The sequence below is a fragment of the Emydura macquarii genome, unplaced genomic scaffold, assembly GCF_026122565.2.
Source record: "Emydura macquarii macquarii isolate MOO-44397 ecotype Brisbane River unplaced genomic scaffold, CSIRO-AGI_Emac_v2 contig_3080, whole genome shotgun sequence".
Taxonomy (NCBI): domain Eukaryota; kingdom Metazoa; phylum Chordata; order Testudines; family Chelidae; genus Emydura; species Emydura macquarii.
Window position 1 is genome coordinate 2,122,603 of NW_027133217.1, and position 24,337 is coordinate 2,146,939.

The 24,337-nt window shown below is 44.2% G+C and overlaps 1 protein-coding gene across 1 annotated transcript in view; it reads right to left on the minus strand.

The window, feature by feature from the left end:
* Positions 1-23,457, minus strand: part of LOC137141535 (vasoactive intestinal polypeptide receptor 1-like) — a 36,400-nt gene extending 12,943 nt beyond the window's left edge. The window contains exons 1-6 of the mRNA XM_067530435.1: positions 23,381-23,457; positions 9,246-9,345; positions 6,811-6,918; positions 4,552-4,661; positions 1,950-2,047; positions 281-413 (exon numbers count right to left, since the gene is read on the minus strand). Of these exons, the coding sequence (XP_067386536.1) occupies positions 281-413; positions 1,950-2,047; positions 4,552-4,661; positions 6,811-6,918; positions 9,246-9,345; positions 23,381-23,413 (582 nt within the window). The 5' untranslated portion in view covers positions 23,414-23,457. The remainder of the gene's footprint in view (positions 1-280; positions 414-1,949; positions 2,048-4,551; positions 4,662-6,810; positions 6,919-9,245; positions 9,346-23,380) is intronic.
* Positions 23,458-24,337: the final 880 nt, after the last annotated feature.

Genomic DNA, 24,337 nt, shown 5'->3' on the forward strand with positions numbered 1-24,337 from the left:
TCTCTCTGTTCTGAGGGTTCTGTGTATTAGTGATTTGAATTCTATGCAATAAAGTAGTGCTACATTGCAACGCTCCAGAAAGTTAAAAACATAAATACTCTAAATTCTCTCTGGGTATGTCATGAACATAAAAGTATCTGGAAGCATGATGATCTCAGACCCGTTTTTTTTCCCCTTACAACCAAACTATAGGACAGAACCAGGAAATCCCAGTGTTACCTCTGTAACAAGGATTAACCAGTTAAATCAAACACAGTAAGAGAGTAGGAAAGATTGATACCGTTGACATTAAGCAGTGGTCCATATTTTCATCAGCAAACAAAACAGCATCTTTAATGAAAACAGCAGTGGCTCTGAGGGTGAAAGAGACAAACAGGTGCATGTGGATATAATTCCGTGTACAGTGGAATTTTCTGAAATGAGAAAATAAAAAGGGAAATCATTCTTCAAAGAGAAATTTCAGCCTGTCCCATCTAAAAACCTGACCAGAAATAAATTCTGTCTTCCGACACCACCCAGCAAGTCAAAGTAAGTCGGCACTATGTAAGAGCAATGTTGGTGCAAGGTTGCAGGACAGTTTTTGAAATAACTATTGGTGAGTATTGGAAAAATACCATTTTGGCAGCTATGAAGGTTAACAACTTCTATGTTTAATGCCATGTCCCGGGGTGAGTCATCGACATCAGGGACTGAGCGTGGGAGCTCTGAGACTTAATACATGAGCCTTCACTGCTCAAGCTAAAACTTTAAGCTCCATTAACTAAGTCTTTAGTGGGCTCACCAACATCTATATGTGGCCCAACTATTACTAAAGGGGAAGAGAGCACTCCACGGAGCAGATGTTGGGTACACAGCCATGTACAGAATGAGTACAGTAGGGCAAGCATTCTCTGTAGGGCCCCATCAATGTGTCTCAGCCTTCAACTAGAGAAGCTGTCTCTAGAAGCAAAGCAATTGGTCAGCTCATTCTCTTTGTTCCTGGGACGCTGCTGCTATTACTATGCCGTTGGTGGTGGTGATTTTATGCCTGTCCACAGGGAAACAGGCTGAGACAATTTATGGCTTGATTCAATGCTCTTTGGAGAGACATCTCCTTTTGACTCCAATGGATATTGGATTGGGCTCTTATCGCACAGGCCACTGTGTTGGTGCGAAATAGTGATTAGTTCCATTCATTACCACACAGGGCTGGATTTGTACTAGTGGTCTAAAAGTAAAAGGATCTATTCCCCAACATTGAAAGTTAGCGCACATAAGAACATCAGAACGGCCATACTGGGTCAGACCAATGGTCCATCTTGCCCAGTATCCTGTCTTCCGACAGTGGCCAATGCCAGGTGCTTCAGAGGGAATGAACAGAACAGGGCAATTATTGAGTGAGCCAACCCCCGTCATCCAGTTCCAGCTTCTGGAAGTCAGAGGTTTAGGGACACCCAGAGCATGGGGTTGCCTCCCGGACCATGTTGGCAAACAGCCATTGATGCACCTATCCTCCATGAACTTATCTAATTCATTTTTAAATGTGCAATTTATTTTCCTCTATCTCTGTGCGTAGCTCCCACAATCTGTAATGGATGGTACGGCATATCTGAAGGGAGTTTCCGGAGTGAACGTTCTTGCTAAGCATGGGGAAAGTAGTTACCCTACATGAACTGTGAGGCCATCATGAGTGGATTATGCTGCATTGACACAAACCATAGTCCCATTATAAAATAAAAACTCCAGGAGGAAGAGTGACAAGGTGCACATTCAGGTCTTATGTTTTGAAGTCTGCAGGGAAATATCACACCATAAATGAGGAAGACTATGTTACTGTGGATGGAAATATAGGGTCTGTGACAGAGTGCAAAAACTGGGGTGGGGAAATGGGCCAAGAAGTAACAATCAAGAGAAACAGGATGACGTTAACGCTGTTACCAAATACCTCAAAGGCCATTGTGAGCAGTTACCTGCAGATGGCAAAGATAATGAGAGCTGTAATGAGCGAAGTCAGAGAGGTTGCATAACCAACAGTGTAGACATGCCAAAATGCAGAATAATATGATCTCTAGGAGAAGAAGAAAAGAAACAAAACCATAGATGGCTGTGCAGCATTCATCCCAAAGTGCTCATTTTACTAAGGCACAATTTCCTTTGGTAAATAGTTACAAAAGAAGCAGCCTTTTGTTTTGGTGCTGACACCACTTACCCTCCCAGCCAGCTCAGCCATACCATAAATTATACTTTACACCTCCAAAGTGCTTTACAGTGGAGAGGGATCTAGAATGGGACTCGGGAAACCTGAGTTCTGTTCTTGGCTCTGCCACCGATCTTCTGGGCAGACTTCATGGGCAAGTCACTGCCCCACCCTATGCCTCAGTTTCCCCATTTGTAAAATATAGATAATAATTTGGGCTGGCTGAAAACTTTCCCTTGAAACTGGTTTTCAGCAGAAAACTGGGTTTTTGATTAAATGCATTTTTTTTGTGAGGTGTGAATTTTCCAAGGAAATTTTTTTTCCCATTCATAACCCAAAAAGCTTTCCAAGCAAAACCAGAAAAATGTCAGATTTTGGCTGAAATATTTCAGTGTTTTGACAAAAAGTCAATTTTTTTGGCAGAACAACCCGACCTTACTTTCCGACCACCTCTCACAGTTATACGTAGATTCCTGTGTAAAATGCTTTGTCTATAAATGTATGATGTGGGCCTGATCTAAAGGTTCTTGAAGCTACCGTAAAGACTCAATGGACTTTGGAACATTCATGCTAAGAGATAAGTATTGTTAGGATGTGTCTTGGTCTTGGTTTTGTACAACCTTGCAGCTCGGGTTTTATATTTAAAAAAAAAAAAAATCCCAGGGGTGTCTGGCAGCTGAGCTTTGAACCACCAATGTTTGGGACCATTTGGATAAAAGTGCTTAGCTGTGGCTTATCCCAGATCCTCAGTAATCCAATGAGTCAAGGTGCTGAGCTTTTACAACTCCCATTGAAGCTGGTGGGAGGTGCAGTGACTCAGCATGACACAGGTGTTCAGCACCTTGCAAATTCTGTCACTAACTAACTAATCATCTCAATACCTAGGGCCAGATGCAACACCCATCAGACCTAATGGGCGCTTAATGAACTTGAGTGGGCTTTGGATCAAGCCTCTAGCGAGTAGGTACAGCTAAGCAAGACATAAAACCCCCATTTTACAGATAAGGAAACTAAGACACCATGGAGTTAAGAGACTGACCCAGCATCACACACTTAATGGGGTTCTTTTCCGAGCTCCGACACAGAGTCCTTAATTCCTAGTTTCAAACTCAACCAGCTAAGGGTATTTCTATGCTGCAGTCAAAAGTGTGACTGGAATATGCACAGACGTACCTAAGCTAGCTTGAACATCAATCGCCGTGAAACCGTGGCTTCACGGACTAGCCACTCAAGTATATAACCAAGGACCTGGGCAGGCTTGTACAGCCTTCGCTGCTGTGACTTCACGGCTATTGTTTTTCAAGCTACCTAGATCAGAGCTAGCTCGGGTTGGTTTAGATGTGTTGCAGTCACACCTCTGATTGCAGTGTAGGGTACCCTAAGTGACGTTGCCTCTCTGATATTACACTGTAACACAACTAACTTCAATTTGACATGTTGCATATAGAGGTATCCAGTATCCTGAGAAAAACAGGATGCATCATCAACCTTTGCCTGTGCAGATTGTTTTGAGTTTCACTCCAGGGCCACCAGATTATTCCAAACCACAAGGAACCAAAACCCTTAGTTCACTGCTGATCAGTCAGATTTCCTCAGTGTCGATGCAAGTTGTCACGTTGTTCACTAATTCATCCTAATCCTTATCTCATTTATCAAAAGGCTTTGGCTAGGTCAGTAACGCCAGGCTGAGACAGTCCTTATCAATTTTAAACAGGTTCAGAAACGTTTCCAGTAACCCCGCAAACCAGAGAATCATCCTGGCTTTTCGTGAAATCATCCTAACGTTTTATGTGCAATATGCTAGAGAGGTGGAAAGGAGACATGTTCAAAAGGGCAGATGGGTGGTTTGAAGGGTCATTACCCTTCTGGGGTAGCTGACAGAAACATGGCAAGCACTAGTGTCCATAAAGGAGAGGGTGAAAACAATACTCATGTTCAATGTACACAGAGAAAACACTACTCACTAACTCTCCCACCGTGTGTTTTATACACTATCTCTGGTATTTCCCCGATTCTCCACCCTGCATCGTGTCAGCTCCATCCCGGATGTAGGTTAGGCCAAGGGGCCATATGCCAGCTGAGAACCGCTGGAGTGCAATCCCCCTCTAGCCCCGACACCCCCACCTCTGCTGGGACTGAGTTGGGTTAGCAGAGGGGCCAGCTCTCCTGGCCTGGTAGTAGCTTCCTCCCCAGCACCCAAGGACATCTAGGCTGAACAAGTACAGTCAATGTTTAGGTCCTGCACCACCTGCATGGTGTAGGGCCAGATCAAGGGATAGAAAATAGCTTATGTATAGTCAGCATTCCTCAGGTTGTTTTCATGGGGACAGTCATGGCTTTGCTCCTAGTAGGTGTATCTCCAGCCCAATATTGACCTGATCTTCAGGGTCTTTACTAGCGCCTTCATCAAATCCGCAGGCAATCGAGTATGGTGGGTATGGTTCTGACCAATATGCCTCTTGTGTGCAATTTCTCTGCAGGAAACCTGAAACAGTGAAACGCATCAGCAAATGATCCATGTTGCTCAGCACTGACAAGAAACAGCTTATTCTTATTGCCAAAATCCTTAGATCTATTTCATTCCTGATCAGTGCTTCTGGACAAACTAACTGCTTTTAGCAAGCTTCGCTATACAGAGTTAAAGCTACTTTATCTATCTATCTTGTGAAAGAGTGAGACAAACAATCGAATGAATAGGACAGGAACAAAGCAGCTTCCATGTCTGATAAAGGAATTGTGTACTGTGAGTTCAATTTTTATACAGAGGCACCCAAGTCATGCCTCCAAATCATGCATTTAAGAACCAGTGTGGGTACTTAAATGTGACTACCCAGTTTATCAGACACACAAGGTGGGACCAACTTGCCTACAACAACACTATATACCCAGTTTATAGCATTAATAACAATACTCTGAATTTCTGTGGCATTTTTCACCCAAGGATCTCAAAGCACATATTATTTCTGATCACTTCCAAGCCATAAAGACTTAAGCCTCAGGGAGGTAGGGTAGTATTATTATCTCCATTCTATAGCTGGAGAAATTAAGGCTATGTCTACACTTCCCTGCCGTTCTGACTAAGGGTGTGAATAGCTGGGTGCACCAAAGTGCTGCATTATAACTCTCCCGTGTGGACAGTGTGGCCATGAACGAAAAGGTTCCTAGTTCACATTCTTGTAGTTCAGTTTTAAGAGGACTGTGTTAATAGAGTCATGAAGTGACTTGCCCAAGGTCACAGAGGATCTGCAGCAGAATTGGGACTAGAAACCAGGAATCCTGATTCAGACGACCCAAACGCAAGTCAATCTCAGTTACAGTAGGAGAGGAAAAGTTGTGCAGGCTCTGACATTTGGGCTCCAGTGATACAAATGATGCCACTATTTTAGCAAGACACTCCCCACTAACAGTTGGGTCAGAAGCGCCAATTCTCATCTCACTGCATTTGGCTTTTGTTTTTAAATGGTGAGAGGAATTATTGCTAGACATGGCCAAAATGTTTTGAATGAAATGTTTCACTTTTGGAAAATGCCATGTTGTCTACGTGGAAACTTACTGCAGGAATGTGTCAATTTTGATTACATTTCTTTTAAGGGAAAAAAAAACATTGGAAAGAAGCATTTCAATCTCATTGAAATGGGACATTTCAAATTTTTTGTTTCAAAATGACTTCGTTTTGAAATTTTTATTTTAAATGATTAATGATAATAGAAAATGTAAAAAGTCCAAATGTGAATGAAACATTTCAATTTTTCCAAAATTGAAATTTTCAGATGACTCTAAATTATTTTTTCCCCAAACATTTAGTTTTGTGAGAAATTTCAGTTGTTCTTTTTTTATTCAAATTTGGAACAAAAGTAACATTCAAAAGGTCTGAATTTCCCACAAAACACAAATTCTTAGTTTCCACCAGTTCTATTTATAACTTTATCAACTTTTAGACTGCGTACTTTGGGTACGGAATTCTTTTAAAAGGGACAAGTCCTTTGAGTAAAGGTGCTCATGGCCCTTTATTTTTCACATAAAATTCAAACACACCTTTTCAAATACAATTATAACCTACAGCATATTCATGCTGGGAAGTGCTTCTGTCTTCCAAATTTCAGGCTGTTAAAATGGATAAAATTAGGAAGATTTTTCTCTTTTCTTATCTACTGTGCATAAGGGCCTAATATCTCCTTTGGATTTGTGCACATAGGTTCCACTACTTTCAATACCATTGCAAGGACCCGTACATTCCCTAGGTGATGGCAAAATCACTCTTTACTGACTTTTCTCTATCTCCTTACAAAATGGCTATGATTAAACCAGACCAGAATGGGTGAAGGGATTGTGAAAGTATAGCTGTCCAAGTAGAGATATTCATGTACCAAAGAAGATCAATTGTTCATCTAGTCCACTATCTGGTCATAGATATTGGTGTATGTAGGATATTTTAGTGGAACCCCCCCCCCATAATGTGCCTAATGAATGTATGTAACCATGAAAGAGAATTCTTCCTGACCCCAGTGGTTTTATGTCCTGATGCATGAAGGTTGCCTTAGTATTGCCTTAGGTTGCCTTAGTATCTTAGCCATTATACATATATATATTTTTAAATGGCTAGGAACATTAATAATAGGAAAAAATATTCTTGCCGTGTATGTTGGTGATTTCTTCAAAAAAACCCGGACATGGAACTTTAACCACTTCTCCAAAAGTTGCTTCGGGCCAACAACTCAGTCCATCCCAATCCCCTGGACATCCTGGAAAGAAACAGAGTCTAAAATAAAAAAGATGCCTGCAGAATAAGGCATTACAAAAGTCTTGCAATCACTTACAGAGTGATTGCCCGTGTCTTTATCAGCAAAACACGTTCAAGACTCATCTGAGATTCTTACTTAGCCCAGATTCACAATAACAAATTCACTGCTGGAAACCAGTCTGTTTCACCTGTGTGTTAGTAACTGGTTAAGATGGGTATAGGACTTATAACAATGTGTTTACTGTTTAGACTTTATGAAATGCTTGCATGTTGCTGCCTGCACTAATCTCAACTTATCATTTCTTTATCATCTGCTATAAAGTGATATTTAAGTTTTTGTGATGTAACTGAAAAAATGTTTGCTCTGAAACTGTAAACCCAGCCGGGAGGGATCCTCTCCTGCCCATCAAGAAGGCCCATCAAAACTAAACGGACCATTTTGGGACATCACAATACAAAGACTTTGTTAATTGCCCCCTTGTACCCATGAAGAGGCTACCTGTAAAAAGGACCCACCCTGTCAGTTTGAATTCTGGAAGAAGGAAATAAAAATAGCTGACAAGAAATTTTTTCATCTCTTTTACTGTTTGGACTCTCACAGGGCTGGAGCTATGAAACAGAAGCAGAGATCCCTAAAGGACATTCAGAGCTGACAGATTCCTACAACTCTGTCAACCTTTTAAAACCATGGACTGTACATCAGTTGGGTATATATATGCTTGCCTGCTTTAACCTTGTAACAACTCTCTCATTTCTTTTCTTAGTTAATAAATCCTTAGATAGTTTACTGTAAGATTGGCTATGAGCATTGTCTTTGATGTGAGATCTAAGGGACAAATTGATCTGGGGTAAGTGACCAGTCTTTTGGGACTGGGAATAACCTGAATATTTTGTGATCTTTGGTGTATAGCAACCATCTATCACTAAGTCCAGCTTGCCGGAGTGTCAAGATAGACTGGAATGCCCGAGGGGACTGTCTGTAATTCCATGGTAAGACTGTTATAGTCCTTTAGGTGTTCACAGTTGCTACTGAGTTGGTGAAATCTAATTATAAAATATACTCCTGTTTGGGGTCTCTGCCCTGCTTCTTGACAATCTGCCCTAAGGTTGGCACTCATGGTCGTGAGCTGCTCCAGACAGTGTGACACGTGGTTGTGGTAAAGCCCATGAAGCTCCACAAATTTAGGGGTATGTTGTTTTTCTGTTCTACACTTATGGATGCAGGGTCCCACATATACATTTTTCATCTCATCTATATTTTATTCTTGAGAAAATGGACATAAGATTCAAGCAAATGCAGTCCTAAAACCATGAAAATCTTGAGAAGGGTGCTCTTGCAGTCAGTAAAACAAAACTGGGAAACAAGAAAAATCATTAATTGGTTTATCCTCACATCACCTCTGTAAGGTAGGGAATTACTATTATTCCCATTTTACAGATGACAAACTGAGGCACAGAAAGACTAAATGACCAGCCCAGGGTCTCACAGGAGGTCATGACAGAGCAGGGAACTGATCCCAGGTCTTTTAAATGTCAGGGCTAGTGCCCTGGGTTCAGTTCCCTGCTCTATTACAGACTTCCTGTGAGACACTGGGCTAGTCATTTAGGGTATGTCTAGACTGACGGTGGTAAAGTCGCCACCGTCAGATCGACCTATCTGGATCGATTGAGTGGTCAGTGAAGACCTGCTCAATCGATCCAGAAGTTGACGCTGTTAATTCACCCCCCCAAGTGGCATAGTGCTGCGTCAATGGGAACACGGTTCCCGTCGGCGCAGTGCAGTAAAGACGGTGCGCAGAAGGGAAGCACAGCAGTCGACAGGAGTTATGCAGGCTACTCAGCGTAGCATGCGTAACTCCCATTGACTGCCGCCGAATCGCCAGGTAAGTGTAGACCGGGGCTTAGTCTTTCTGTGCCTTAGTTTCCCGTCTGCAAAATGGGAGTAAATGTAATTCCCTACCTTATAGAGGCGATGTCAGGATAGCACAGCTAGTGTAAATTGTCATAGCTCCACTGAAGCCAACAGACATGTGACAAATTCCCCCAGCTGAGGATGTGCCCCACCTAAGGTTATAATACTGGCTATGAGTATAAGCAATGCACAAATAAAGTGTACTGGCAACATAAAGAAACACTACAAAGCAAAAAGAAAAACATATGCTTCAAGATACAAATTCTTCACAGAGCACAAATGATGAGAAAATTCAAGCCAAAAATCAGGCGACTCTTTACTCAAGAGACCAGTCCTGGCTTTCGTAGCTAGCCCCATTGAAGTCAAATAAAGATTACTCACGTCAGAGTTTCCAGCATAGAGCCTACGTCTCTTACCTTTTAAGTCGGGTAAAGTAGCTTCATTTTTTTCTAAACAAAGAGCCTCGTCTTTCACCACCTGTTGGAATATCTTGCATTCTGGATGGATAGACGCAACCTGGGCAAGAGTCAGATAGAAATGGTGGCTGCTATTTAACAGGTTCCATTGCGAAGAACTCTTTCCTTTGGTGACATATTCCTAACTATGCATGGGTGTTCTTACAAATCTTAATGTAATTATTTGAAGAATATGTCCTGGAGCTTGATGTCAGATTCAAAATTAGACTGTGAGCGCTTTGGGGCAGGGACTGTCCTTCTGCTCTGTGTTTGTACAGTTCCTAGTGCAATGTGGTCCCAATCCTAGTTGGGATCAGTGTACTGTAAATGATCAACAATAGTAATTTCACCAAGGAGAATTCATGGTGTGAAGTTTTGGAGTCTGAGTGCATGTGTTTGTATTCACGGTCATGATGCGACTTACACAGAAGATGGGCAGTAGCAAGTAAAGTAGTAGAAGAAGAATTTTCATTATGGTCTGAATTCTGATCTGCATTTTATATTAATATAATATAAACATGTGTGACCCAAGGAGAGCAGTGGGGGCAAGAAACCTAGCTGGCTTCAAGACTGAGCTTGACAAATGTATGGAGGGGATGATATAATGGGACAGCCTAATTTGGCAATTGATTGATCTTTGACTACTAGCAGTAAATATGTCCAATGGCCTGTGATGGGATGTTAAATGGGGTGGGTTCTGAGTTACTACAGATAATTCTTTCTGGGTGTCTGGCTGGGGAGTCTTGCCCACATGCTCAGGGTTTAGCTGATTGCCATATTTGGGGTTAGGAAGGAATTTTCCCCCAGGGCAGATTGGCATAGGGCATGGGGGGTTTTCGCCTTCCCTGCAGCATGGGGCGCGGGTCACTTGCTAGTGGATTCTCTGTACCTTGAAGTATTTAAATAATTATTTGAGGGCTTAATTAACTCAGTCTTAGGTTAGGGGTCTATTACAGGAGTTGGTGGGTGAAGTTCTGCGGCCTGCATTGTGCAGGAGGTCAGACTAGATGATCATAATGGTCCCTTCTGACTTTATAGTCTCTGATTCTATTCCTTGGGAACCCCCATACTACCACTAAAGTAAATGAGAGACTTATGAGGGTGCAGGATGTAGTGAAAAATCTCCAGATATTTAAAAACATAGTGTAAATATACACATCAAGAAAAATAAGGGGTATCCATATGTCGCAACATTGAAGTTCATCTACTAAGATGGAAGAGATGAAACCGTAGTTAAGAACAATGCAACAAAGTGCCATTCTTGGCCATGACTCAATCTAGATGGCCCTCACTATGGTGGTATCTGGGCAGTTCACAATCATTCATGGATATTTTTCCTCAGAGCACCCTGAAGTACAGGGAACTGAGGAGTAAAGTAGACTAAGGGACTTGCTCCAGACCACACAGAAATCTGTGGGAGAGCCAGGCATTGAATCAAGAACATTTGAGTCCCACTCTTCTGCCCTGTCCACTTGGCCAATCTTCCGACCTACACCTAATTATTAACACCAATGCATGAGAAGGTGAGGGAGGAAAGAGGAGACAGCTAGTGGTGCTGGAGTAAATCTTTGTGCTCGCGATTTAATTTGATCCTATTTAGAGTTTCAAATGGTCTCCACCAAACTGACAGAGGACGTAATTCTCCTCTCACTCTCCCTGGTATGAAACTAGAGTAACTCCATGGCACTCGGTGGTGTTCCACAGCGTAAAACTAGTATACGTGAAAGGAATATTGGAGCCAGAGTATCTGAGCGCTAAGTTCTGACAGCACCAACATTTCATTCCGCTGAAGCCACTAGTGCCATATTAGTGAATAAGGCAACAGGGTTTGCCAGCTAGCCTATTTAAAACGCACCCAGAGGCAGTGAAAATTCTGATTTAATCTAAGTGATAGGTTGCAGATTCATGGAGACATTTCTGAAGAACACTGTATGCCACCCTAAGCCTCCAAAGGCTATGAAAGTACAGTTCAGACTTGTCTTTTATTATGCCCCCTGACATTATCAGTACACTGTTTCTCTTTTTTCAGTCACAGGAAGTTGATTTATAGATTTATGGAGTGTTGTCAATAAACAACTCAGTTTAATGGGAAACCAGGACTCCGTTTTCACCCTGAATGGAAACTTTACTGCCCCTCGTAAACTGTTAAAACTTCACACTAATATCCACCTAGAGAAAAGGAGAAGACTTCATCTTTAAAAATCCTTTGCCTACATTTGGGGGCTTAAAAGGTTGTGTCCCCTTTCAATGTGGGGCATCTGAGATGGCTCAAACCCTCTAATATTAGATGGAAGAGAGGATTAAAGAGGTAACGTGAAAAGAAAATGAAGACCCACTGTAAGCAACGGTTAATTTTCACCCATTATACTTTGACAGTGGATAAGGTTAAATCTATTTTTTTCTAAATCAGCATGATCAACTCCTAAAATAGCATCTTTTGTTATTGCACATTAAGAATACGCTTCTGAACTGCTATCATTCAAAATTCAACACAATGCTTCTTTACATTTTTACATCTTCAAATAAATTGCCTTTTGCACAGTGCTGGCACAACAAACATCTTTAGAAGCAGCAATAAAATGATTACTATGAAAATCCACTGCAATTTACATTTAAAAAAAAAATTCGTTCAGTTGTTTGGCTAGAAACAAGCTCTTTCTTCAGCTCCTAAAGTGTTTGTTATTGGTTGTTGATAATGGGAAACTGTTTATGGTTGGGATATTTTTACACTGGGTGTTCGAAAGTCATAGACATACAACTTGGTGCAATGCAATTTATTTTGTATAGAGAATCTTTCCTCTGACATACCACAAAATGAAACCAGTTTGCAGCCGGTGTCATCATTATAGAGGGCTAGCTTCTGTCCCCCTTACACCAAATAGAACTTAATTCTACAAATGGTCCCACTGATAGAAGTGGGACTACTTGCAGAACATGGTACTGTTCAACATACAAGTGAATTGAGTCCTTAGCATTTAATGTTTATATGGCACCCTAAACTTGTATAGAGATAAAAGAAACGGTCCCTGTAATGATTTTCGGACCATGAAAATGGCAGGACCCAAATTGCATTGCTCTACCTGGATGTAAGTGGAGTTCTTTGTGTCATATATGAACGCATTGCCAGTGCCACCTCCCTTCCCCCCATTCCTATCACCCTGAGCATTAATCTGAGAGTAAGTGGGTTTGTTGGGCATTTTAACACTTGATCCACTTCCTGCAAGAGAGATCCCCTTATCTGTAGATTCAGTATGAACCTACCTTGTCAGGCTGATGGGTTTAACCTGCTGGAATTCTAAACCCAATGGTTCAATGATTTACCCAGCGCAGTAGTTTGTATGGATCTATCTCAGCTCTGGTATTGTGCAAGTCTATCCTCGGGATTGGATTGGTCTCTTTGGGCCTTTGTGAATTAAGATGTTCTATATTTGGGTATCTATCCAATTCATCCAGGGTATTCGAAGGCACTTGTTACTATGCTATCCCTAACAAAGGTGGAAACCTGATTATGTTCCAGGCTGCTGTTGCATCTCCTCTCTTTTACCCCCATTTCATTGCTACAGGACGAGTTGTCTTTAGGTGTTATCTTGTTCAGTTATTTTAAGGAAAATTGTGACCACCTTGGCCATTAGCATCTGTCTTCATTGGTCCCTGCTAGGAGTTTGGCCAGCGTACAAGAGTTAATTAGAGCTGATATGAAAAACGGAGTTTTATCTGCAGAAAATGTCTACAAAATAATATAAAAATATTCAGTTTCATCAAAAGTTTTCCACAGGAAATTTCAAGTTTTCAACAAAAACTAAAAAAAAAAAAAACCCCAAACTGCAAAATCTTCTGGACAAAAACTAGAAGATTTTATTGAGAACCTTGAAATAATATTTCACGTCAGGTTGACCCAAATTGAAAGATTTGGGGTTGCTCACCTGAGACCAAATATCTCATGTCAAGGCTGGCTCAGTGTGCATGGGTGCTGCTGTGATATCTCATGGGAGTTGCCATTTGGGTGCCTTAGCACCCCATTTCTCTCCATGGGTGGGGAATCCTAAGACAGCCTCTATCTTCCCTGATGTGTCATGGCCCTCATGGGAGTCAAACTGGTTGTGGTGCTGTGCATATTAAGGGGAAAGAAAATATAGTAGCAATGCCCTGCCCAGAAAAACGGGTTTTCACCCACTTCCTATGGTTCATCCAATGGCTGATCCTTCGGCAACATTGTAAGAGGGCATATGTCCACACTCAACACACTGTTGTGAGAATATTTAGCCAAACACAGTCTTGTAAGGCATCATATAAAAACTGGTGACATGCCGATCATGAATATAATTGCATGATGTACGTGCCTGGCTGCGTAAAAAGAGTTATGTCAGGATGCTGGTAATATGGTTGGAAAACACGTTGTGGAGGTCGGTGACAAGCACATTTGTCCTAGACAGAAAAATGTTGTTTGCCTGTGTCTCCGCTGTAAATTGAGCAAGGTCAGGCCAGAGAAAAGGGAAGTTTGTCTGCCTCTGAGTCAACAGGAAAAGCAAACTGAGAGGAGGGTGAAGAAGATAGGATGCCATCAGCTTCCTGGAGCACAAGCAGCAAGGCAGAAAAACTTTACCTGGGGATACAGTTCAAATTAATACATTTTAGAGATTTACTGGACTATAGAAAGAAGGGGAGAAAACCCTCAGCTACCCATTGTTTAAGGGCTCAAAAAAGAACTAGATAAGTTAATGCAGGCAGTGGCGTACTGAGGGGGGGCAGGAGGGGTCCCTGCTCCCAGGTGCTGGCCTGGGGGGGTGCCAGCCAGGCCTTTGGAGGAGGAGTTGCCCCCGTCTGACATCCCCAAGAGGCTGTGCCAATCTGGCCTCTCTGCTCACATCCTCCCAGCCCCTCCACCCCTGCACTGGGTGCAATGAGGATGCTACAGGGACCCTGGCTGCGCAGGGACCAGGCAGCTCCCACCACCAGGTGGCCCAGGGGCATCTGCCCCTGTCACTCCTGCTCCCCACCACCTCCACTTTGGGTGGGAGTGGAGGAGAGCAGGAAACTGGACCACAGACCCCCCATGAGGCACTGCCACCAACGGGGGGGGGGGGAGGGGGCGCAAATACAAGTATTGGACGCCCGGCGCCGGAGACCCACAGTATGCCACTGCATGGAAGATAGGTCCATCAATGGCTATTAGCCAGGATGGGCAGGGATGCAAATTCATTCTCTGAAGTGCCCCTAGCCTCTGTTTGCCAGAAGCTGGGAATGGGCAACGGGGGATGGATCACTTGCTGATTACCTGTTCTGTTCATTCCCTCTGAAGCACCTGGCATTGGCCACTGTCAGATGACAGGATACTGCGCTAGATGGACCATTGGTCTGACCCAGTATGGCTGTTCTTATGTTCTTAACAAGGGCCAGTGTTCCCAGAATCTGTAAAAAGTGGATCCCTCAGCCATGTGGGTTGAGGATTCTGAGAACTGACTGTAGGTGAAAAAATCATAGAATCATAGATTAGCTTTGGAAGGGACCTCAGGAGATCATCTAGTCCAACCCCCTGCTCAAAGCAGGACCATCCCCAACTAAATCATCCCAGTCAGGGCTTTGTCAAGCCACAGTTTAAAAACCTCTAAGGATGGAGATTCCACCACTTCCCTAGGTAACCCATTCCAGGGCTTCACCATCCTCCTAGTGAAAAAGCTTTTCCTAATATCCAACCTAGACCTCCCGCACTGCAAATTGAGACCATTGCTCCTTGTTCTGTCATGTGCCACCATTGAGAACAGCCTAGCCCCATACTCTATGGTAGTTGAAGGCTGCTATCAAATCCCCCTTCGCTCTTCTGAGTCCAGGATTATAATCTGTTAAATTGCAGACACTAGAAGGTGTGTTTGATTTTGTTTTATTTGCAATCATTTTCCATTTCTATCATCTCTGCTTAGTATCACTTAAGTCTCTGTTCTTTATTAATAAGCTAATTCTTGTTTTATTATAAAACCCTCTCAGTGCTGTATATTTAAGTGATGTGTGAGTCCTCAGCTAAGGTAATAGGTTGGTGTGTATTCTGTCTCTTTGGAGACAGCAGACTTGGTCAATTTCTTTGGGTCGCCAGTGAGATGGACTGGACACTGCAGAGAGATGCCTCTGGGTAACTGGGGAGCACTGAATGTTACCTGCAAGACAAGATTTAACCTGTCAGAGTCTCATGGATTTTGCTGGCAAGACAGACAGGCTGATGGGCTCCAGAACAGCTCTCTGTTGCAGAATCAGAGCGGTAATACAATGTCTTATGGTTCTGGGCTCCCTGAGGAAAGAATCACAGGTGCATCATGGGACATGTATTTAGGCTGGTGAGTCCAGCCTACACCAGAAAAATGAAGACATGACACACTTGAACTACAATTCCCATAAGATGCTGCAGCAGCTAATCAGGAGGATGTGGCTTAATGTCAAACTGAGCTGACGTGAAACACTTCAATTCCAGAACATCAAAACATTTTTTTTTGATAGAAAATGTGGAAAAAATAGTCTTTTGACATCTCTGAATTTAATTTTTTGGTTTCCAGCCAGAAATGTTTGGCTGTCAGTGTTTGATCAGAAACTTTTGGTTTTTAGGTGTTAGTTTTTTCAATAAAAAGTTAAAGTTTTCCATGGAAAGCAGATACGTTTTACAATAAATAAAACAAACAAACAAATAAAAGAGGGGGTTAAACCCCTATTTTCCATTGAAAAACAGTTTCAGTGGAAAATATTCAGCCTACTCTTGTGTTAACATCCCTTCTCTTGCAAAACAAAACAAAACAATATCCTAGGAATTCTTTAATAGCTGCACATTTCATTTCAAATAAAGACCCTCCAAATCAACAATGCCCTAGCACAATAGTGGGATAGTTCGGTACAACCGTACCAGGAAGATTGCCACCTTGTGCTTCCCCATCCCAAATTATTTCAGTGTCTAGGATTTCTCTTAGGAGCCACTTGTCCAAATGTTGACTAAGATCAACCATGCTAAGATTATGAGCAATTAGAACATCAACATTTTAACAAGGGGTTTCTTGCTGTAAGTTTCCATTTCGGAAATAAAATGGTAAATGTCTCTGTGACATTCCCCCCTGCAATCTGGACCGGTGAATCATTGTGTAACCCCAATCCCTCACTCTTTGTGCCTGTTTTACTCTGCTTTGCTCTGAGAACCCTCACCCCCAGGTAGCTTACGCACAGCCTACAGCATGTAAGTTGCTTCCAATTCAGTGAGTGAGTGCCTCTAGCTAGCCACTCATGGGATTATGCAATGGTATGATCCCATCGAATATCCCCAGTCGTAGCAGCAACCCTAGGAACTGCCATTTTACAATGTTCAGTATTGCCCACCGAACACTGCAAGCTCATATGTTCATCAATTTATCAAAGAAACTGATATGCACCAGCCTTGTCAATTCAAATAGAGTCTCTAACACACCTTAAACAAAATGCACTGCTTCAGGTAAAATAAACAAACCAATTTATTAAGTACAGAAAGATTTTAAGTGATCGTAAGTCAGAGGAAAGCAGGTCAGATTTGATCAAGAGAAAACAAAAAGCAAATTACATTCTAAACTAAGCCTAACACTTTCAGCAACCTTACAAACTCAGTTGCTTGGTGGTGTTAGTAGATGGAGGTGGAAGAGAGAGAGATTAGCAAAATGTATCAGGTTTTTAAAATGTTCTTTCTCCCCTCTGGGGCTTCGCCACCCCCTGCCTTCAAGGTCAGGTGACAAACAGTGTCTCTTTATGGTTCTCTCCCTGCCCTGAGTCACTGTGATCCTTTGTGGATTCGTCTGTTGATGTCTAAGCCAGTCCTTTATTCCTGGAATGCTGAGCTTGGTTTCTTCTATACAAGTCCTTGTGATGTGCAAACTGCCCCTCTGCTCAGAGAGTCTTGCTTGGGTATGTTTTAAGCCAAGAGACACGTCTTTGGGCATATCACATAGCAAAGCCTCATAATCATACACGACATTGCAACCAACATATTGCTATAACAATAATGTTCAGTATGTCATGAGCATTCCAGAAACATCTTACATGACATATTTTCCATTAAACAATACACAATTGCACTATAAGGATGATCCTCGGGGGTGCAGTGTGTCACAGTCTCTTTTTGTCAAGATGCCTAGTGGCCATTGGCATGGACCATCCCATATACTAAAAATTATTATTGACTCTTCAGAGCTTGCAAATCACCAGAAGTCCAATGGCAGACCTACCTAAGACGTGTCTAGCAAGAAACAAAAATGATGCTGTCCGCTAGCAAGCTTGTAGCCTAACTGAAAGCAAACATGGTTATAAAAGAAGAAGGGAAAACTTCACTTAGAAATAGAACTCATAGCGAGAAATTGATGATCAGTGATGATGTTAAACTAGTGGCCTTCCTCAGGCTTTAAAAAAAAAAAAAAGAAAAGAAAAGAAAGAAGGAAAAGGTAAACTAACAGTCGTTAGATGAGCCATACAGTGGAGGTCCTGACAACACGTGGTAATTAAAAATCTCCAAGCACGTTTTGAAAGGCTGTTAACCCCAGCTGGGATATATTCCATCTACCTTCTGAAAGTCAGCCCCTGTACAATGCCTCAAACTGGGCACCTGACTTCACTAGTCGCTTTTGAAAATGTAACCCAAAGTGTTCTGAATACATTTGTAACAAAGTCTGCTTGCCCATTATTCACTCCTAGGAAAAAGAGTGAGATAAATTCATAGATTGTCAGGTCATTATGACAATCTAGTTTAACCTCCTGCAGGACACAGACAGAGAAGCTCACCGAAGAATTTCGGTATCGACCCCAGAATTTGTTTGGTATGAGTAGTTCTCACAGCTCTAGTCCCCTAGAGCCAGTACAGCTCCAGCCTTCTGGGATGGCCTTTCTGTATTTCTTCACCCCCTAGCTCATTTCAAATCTCACCTGAAAACATTCCTTTATTCGCTGGCCTGTGCTCTTTCATTTCTCCTCCCCCTCCTTTCTGGTATGACTGTTGACTGAATATTTTAATTCCCTTCACTCCCGCCCCACCACAGTTTCTTTATAACATGGCTGTAATTTACACCATACATTGGCCACTGTTTTGGAGGTTTTAGCCCCCTGGTGTGTTTTGAGCAAAAACATAGCAAAGACATTACACAAATTAAAGTCATATTATACCGAACACCATCTTTCACCTCCAAGTTTCTCCAGCTGCTGTACAGGGGGTTCTGAGCACTGAGCGGAGAAGGCCTGTGACTACTGAGCCACTCTTTAGAAAGCTCGTTGTCATATGTTCTCCAGCAGGTAGCACATTGTTTACTGGCTCATTGAAATTTGCCATAAAGCACAGGCCTCCCTCCCCCAACGCTGAATGGCCCTGAAAGCTACTTGTGGGGCAGAGACCATGATCCATAGACCAATGAAGTCAGTGGTATTTCCATTGACTACAGTGGGTTATGGGCCAGGCTGCAAGTGCCCTGAACTCCCATTGATTTCATCTCAGCACCTTGCAGGATTGGGCCTGTAGTCACTGCAGCTCTGAGGTCCACAGTGAACTGTACTCCTGGAGTAATTTGGGGAGATTCTGAGATGTTACAGCGATTGTCACCCTACTCTGCCGCAGGAAACCAGCCAGGTTCATTGACCTTTCGTATCAGGAGCTTTCTTGCTACTTTTATGCACTGGGGAGTGTCCAGTGTGTGACTATAGTTGCAATAAGGATATTTAAAGTGCACAGTACCATTGGGAACAGAAGGGAGGTGTCCATGGACTGTCTCTCTATTAGCGTGCTGTCCACACTATGAAAACATCTTATAGCCTCCGTGCCACTACCTAGAGATGTGTCTGATAGGGCCTAAAGTTGGGCCCTGCCATCAGGTCCCCCTCTGTGCACAGCCTCATGGCAGGACACAGTGCTGCAGTTTCCTGCCACAGTTTCCCCAAAAGCCTCCCTTTAGTGGCTTATGGCTCAGCCCTCTGGCCAGGCCTTTGTGAAAGTTCAGCACCCCCCCGCCCCGCTTTCTCCTCAGGGTCGCAGAATCCAAAGGCCCAGTCCCAACGCAAACACAAAATAAAGGAGTCTTTGGCCCAGCTGGGCTTCGTTCTCAGCCCCTCTGATATAATTCATCCAGCAGCACTCCCTCTGGGCTCAGCTCTCAGACCCCAACCTTCTCCTCAGGTGGGGCCTGCCCTCCCCTGACCTGTCTTAACCACCATCAGCAGGTCCCTGATAAACCCAAGGAGTCCGGTGTCAGGCCAGCTGTCACTCCAGGGAGGCTCTGACCAGCCGCAGCCCTACTCAGTTCCCGGATCAAGCCAGGCTTCTCTCCCCAAGCTGATCTGCTCTCTTTTCCAACCAGCCACAACTGAGCCAAGCTCTCTCCTTTTCGGCCCCTTCGCACAGGCCCGAGACCCACTGCCGGTGCAGCAGGCAAAGCTGTCTGTGCTCACCACAGTTCATTAACCCCTTCCAGCCCATATTGGGTTTGTAGACCCCATCACAGACCTTGCATGGTTTTTTTAGGTCTGTTTAAAGAATCTACCAAAAATATATTGCTCTTTCCCCAGCTCTGGTACAGAGACATTCTCACAGACATAGACTGGACAGTTTGGGCTAGCTGGAATTGCACAGGTATCGGTGATACTGAGGATATTTACTCAACTTGCTATTTGCTGCATGAGTCAGGTGTCTGTGCTTATTCTAGAACGCTTCTATAAGGAGTTACATCCAGACCTGCAGCTGTTTTGCTTTCTGAATGATGGGGTCTTTTTCCCAGCTTGGTTTGGAAATTGCAAAAGGTAGTACGGCCCAAAGGTTAAATCCCTAAAATGGAGAAACTATGAAAGTTAGCTGAACATTTATTCCACCCTGCAGATTTGGTTCTAAAAATGTGTAAAGGTCCAGTGTGGTTCTCTTTCATCAAAACGTCTCTGCCTATTGTTTCTGATTGACCGTAAGCACTGCAATGACAGCCTCTCTTTTTTAAAATACCTTTTGCTGACTACCCTTTGGGTTACCATCGAAAGTCCACCTTGTCACTTGCAAGGTCTTACACAGACTTGGTCCAGAGTGCTTGCTATGTAACCACATGACCAGTCATTCTCTCCAGTCTGTTAATTAGATTATTTTAGGAGTCTTTTTGACTGAACACGACAGGCTAGGGGGCATTTTCCATGAGTCTTTCCTGTTTCTGGAGTTGATTACCTATGGAGTAAGACGAGCTGATTCACCGTCTGCCTTACAGGCTTCATTTAAGCAATAACTTTTAAAAAGGTTTGAGCAAAGCTTGAACGTTTGTTGGTTGTATGAGATTATATCCTGCTATCTGCCTGTATCTAAACTGCATCGATCTGTAGATAAGAAATTTACATACATAGATATGCAGATATATGTGCCCATAATATTGTAGATGTGTATATATAGACATATTGCTATAGTTTGTGTGTAAATATATATAACACAGGTTTTATAACTATAACCTCGAGGGAAGAAATGAAAATGAAATTTAATTACTTGAATGTATACCAAAGTAGGTCAAACATTTAATTACCATTGATGTTTAGAAGAACCGTGCTATCTGTTAGAATAGTATACTCACTGCCCAGTTTCCCCTCTCGATATGTGTATGTGTAACAACAGTTGACATTGAAGACCTGAGCCTGTATTCATTGCATATCCACAGTTCGTTGTGGAGGGGAATTTAAGGTGCACAAGGAATGGAGGATGAGATCAGAGAGGGAACTAGGCATGTCTTACCAGAGGGGATTGGCCTAGTAATTAGAAGCCGTGTGTATATCTTTGCATGAAGTGCTTCATGAAGACATCTTTTTGCCTCAGTAGCAACCCCTCCTTGTTTACTATAATTACCTTCATTCCACTGATTCAATCGGAGCGCTCGCTATTGGGTAAATAAGTCTTTTGGCTGAAGAGGCATGTGTAGTCTTGTGGATGGGGCACTCCGTTGGTGTCTAAACACCCCAGGTTTAGTCCTGGCTCTGTCTGTGATCTTGGGCAAGTCAAATCCTGTTTTTGTAACTCTGTTTCCCCTCCTGCCCTTTAGGGCAAACAATGCCTCTTTGCAATGTGTTTGTACGGTGCCTACTACAATGGGTCCCTAATCTCACTTGAGTGTCTAGGTGCTACGGCCAGATAAATAAAGAATAATTGCAGCATTGGTAGTGGCCTGGCTTTGTAAAGTGATGAGCATCTCCTGGAAAGTACTCAGCAGCCTCAACTCTTACTGAAGCTGATGGAAATTGAGGGTGATCAGTGTCACACAGGAAGTTTTCATCATCGTGTGTGATGGAACCTCTAGTTTGTTTTCACACCTGGACAAATATTTGTTCAGAGGATCCCTGTTGGAATTATTCTTCCACTCTAACTTGAACTTCTGGCAGAGGAAGGAAACCTTTGCTTTCTCTAAACACCTTGTGGATTTGAGGTTTTTCCAACATTTCCTATTTAGAATCCGAAGTTTTGCATCAAAGAGTACTAAATGACCGATACTTAGCTCACTGATGGCACATCTTCACTGAAGACCAGCTCAATCGATCCGGAAATCGACGCTTAAAACCTCCCCCTCAAGTGTTGCAGTGCAATGAAGACACCATGTAGAAGAGGAGTTATGAAGTCGACGGGAGTTACGCAATCTACTCTACGTAGCTTGCGTAACTCCCGTCATCTGCCGCCAAATTTGAAGGTAAGTGTAGACTAGGCCTGGCTCTCCGAACAGATGCATCTGAGGCTCAGGTGTGAGTGACAAAACGATGCCAAAGGCTGTGTGGTACCTACAGATTGTCAAGCAGGAATTTCTGTCTGTCTAATCCCACGTGACAAGTATGTTATGACTGGTACTGTCTATCACAATATTTTGAAAAGCTAAGATAATGACTGGCAGTGCACAGATGTATATGAAGCTTTCATCCTAACCAGGATTGACATGAAACAGGACATTTTAATACCAACACTGCGGAACCAAGACCTATAAACAGAGTTTATAAACACAGATTCAAACCCAGAAGTCACTGCACACAGGCGTTGCTGCGCACTGTGTGGGCACACAGAAAGTGATGAACGCCTCTCTGAATTTAGACACAGTATAGCACAAACTGGTGCTTGATATATCACTAATGGCACGCAGCAGAATGGCATGAGTGCTGTATGGAACTGTACATGCTCTACACCTCTGTTTTATTCTGCTTCTGCAGCAAAAGGTCTCTTCCTCATGGGCACCCTTACCCCCAGGGGTCCCCTTCACTCCCCTTGACTTTGTGACACGGATGCTCTGGATACTTTTCTGTTTTTTACTGATTGGAGGATACTGCTAATCAAAGGCTTTATCACCCCTAAATCACATGCAAAGCTTCCCTCCGTGGAAGTGGAGCACTGGATAACTAACCTGTAAAGTCAAACTCTCTAGCACTGGACAGATGAACCTTTCCTTTCTTCTGCCCTGTCTGTCTATTCCCAAACAGCATGGCAGGGTGTGGGCTTTTTTTTCACCCCTTCCCCTCTTAAGATGGTAAAGACATCCTAACTGCACAACGATCACCAGCCCCCTAGGCGGATGCGAAAGGCCCAGGTGTGTAGGGAAGAATGCAAAGGTGCCCCATCCAGATGTGAGTGCAAGTGTGAGGGATCCTGATGTGTCTTGGGGGGAGGGGGAGAAGGCTGGCGTGCAAGTGCCCCATCCAGATGTGAGTGACCCAGCTGTGTTTGGGGGGTGAGGGCGGCGGAGTGCAAGTGCCCCATCCAGATGTGAGTGACCCAGCTGTGTGTGGGGAGGAGCAGAGTGCAAGTGTCCCACCCAGATGTGAGTGACCCAGCTGTGTGTGAGGGGCGGCGGAGTGCAAGTGCCCCATCCAGATGTGAGTGACCCAGCTGTGTGTGAGGGGCGGCGGAGTGCAAGTGCCCCATCCAGATGTGAGTGACCCAGCTGTGTGTGAGGGGCGGCGGAGTGCAAGTGCCCCATCCAGATGTGAGTGACCCAGCTGTGGGGAGGGGGCCGTGGAGTGCAAGTGTCCCCTCCCGACGTGAGCGCTGCGGCTTCGAGACCAGCCCGCCGGCGGCCCCCGGCCCCCTCCCGCCCCAGGCCGGCGCAGGGCGCACGGCGCCAGCTACTCACCAGCGGCAGAAGCAGCCAGCAGAAACTTAGCATCTTCAGCAGCGGCGAGCGAGCGAGCGCGTCCTCTGAGCGGTGGCTGCCGGAGCCGGGGCTCAGCCCGTCTCCACCCCCCCAAGTCCCGCCCCTGCCTCCTCCGGATCGCGCTGCAGCTCCCTCCCCAGGGGCCCTTCCCCAGCCTCCCAGGGCTCCAGGCGAGTCCCGCTCCAAACCCTCCCCGTCTCTCCAGAGCGCCCGGCTGGGGGGAGTATCCCCTTACCCTGCGGCTGGGGTGGGGAAAGGGGGAGGCTGGGTCCGCCTGGATCCTGCCGAGATTTGATCCCTGAGCGCCCAGCTTGTGCCGTCCAAAACAAAGAACTGCTCCTTCTGCCCCCACAACAGTTTTCCCCCCCCCGCCCCCCCCCCACACACATACACACTCCAAGGCAGCAGCGCTGGGAGAACCTGCCCCCACTGGCCCTGGGACTCAGCCTGCCCCCGAGGGGCTGGGTCTCTGTTCTGATGGTCCCATGGCTGGGTTTGTGGCCTGCATTTGGCAGGGTCTGGCAGCGCTGATTCCAGTTGTGGTGACACTGGGGGAGCGTCTGGCCTGGAGGTTTAGGGGGCAGCTGGAATAGCTGTTCTTGTTCCCTGTATAGGCAGTGAAATGTAGGAGACTGGGGTGAACACCCAGCAGGACCCCAGGGGATGCATACATCCGGGGACGGTGACAGCTTTAGATCCATTTTAATCCAAGCCTCCTGAACCTCCGCCTTCTCCTCCAGTCTTCCTAGTCCAGCTCTCCCAAAGTCTTCCTATCTCTCCCATCTCCTCAAGCCCACAAATTCTTGCCTCCTATTCATTTGCCTGGAGCCCACGTCCTCTCAACACCTCCCTAAGTGCCAAAATCTCCCAGAGAAACTCACCCAGCTACCAAATTCTCCTCTCCCGCAACATGCCAGACTCTCCTTTTTCCCTTCT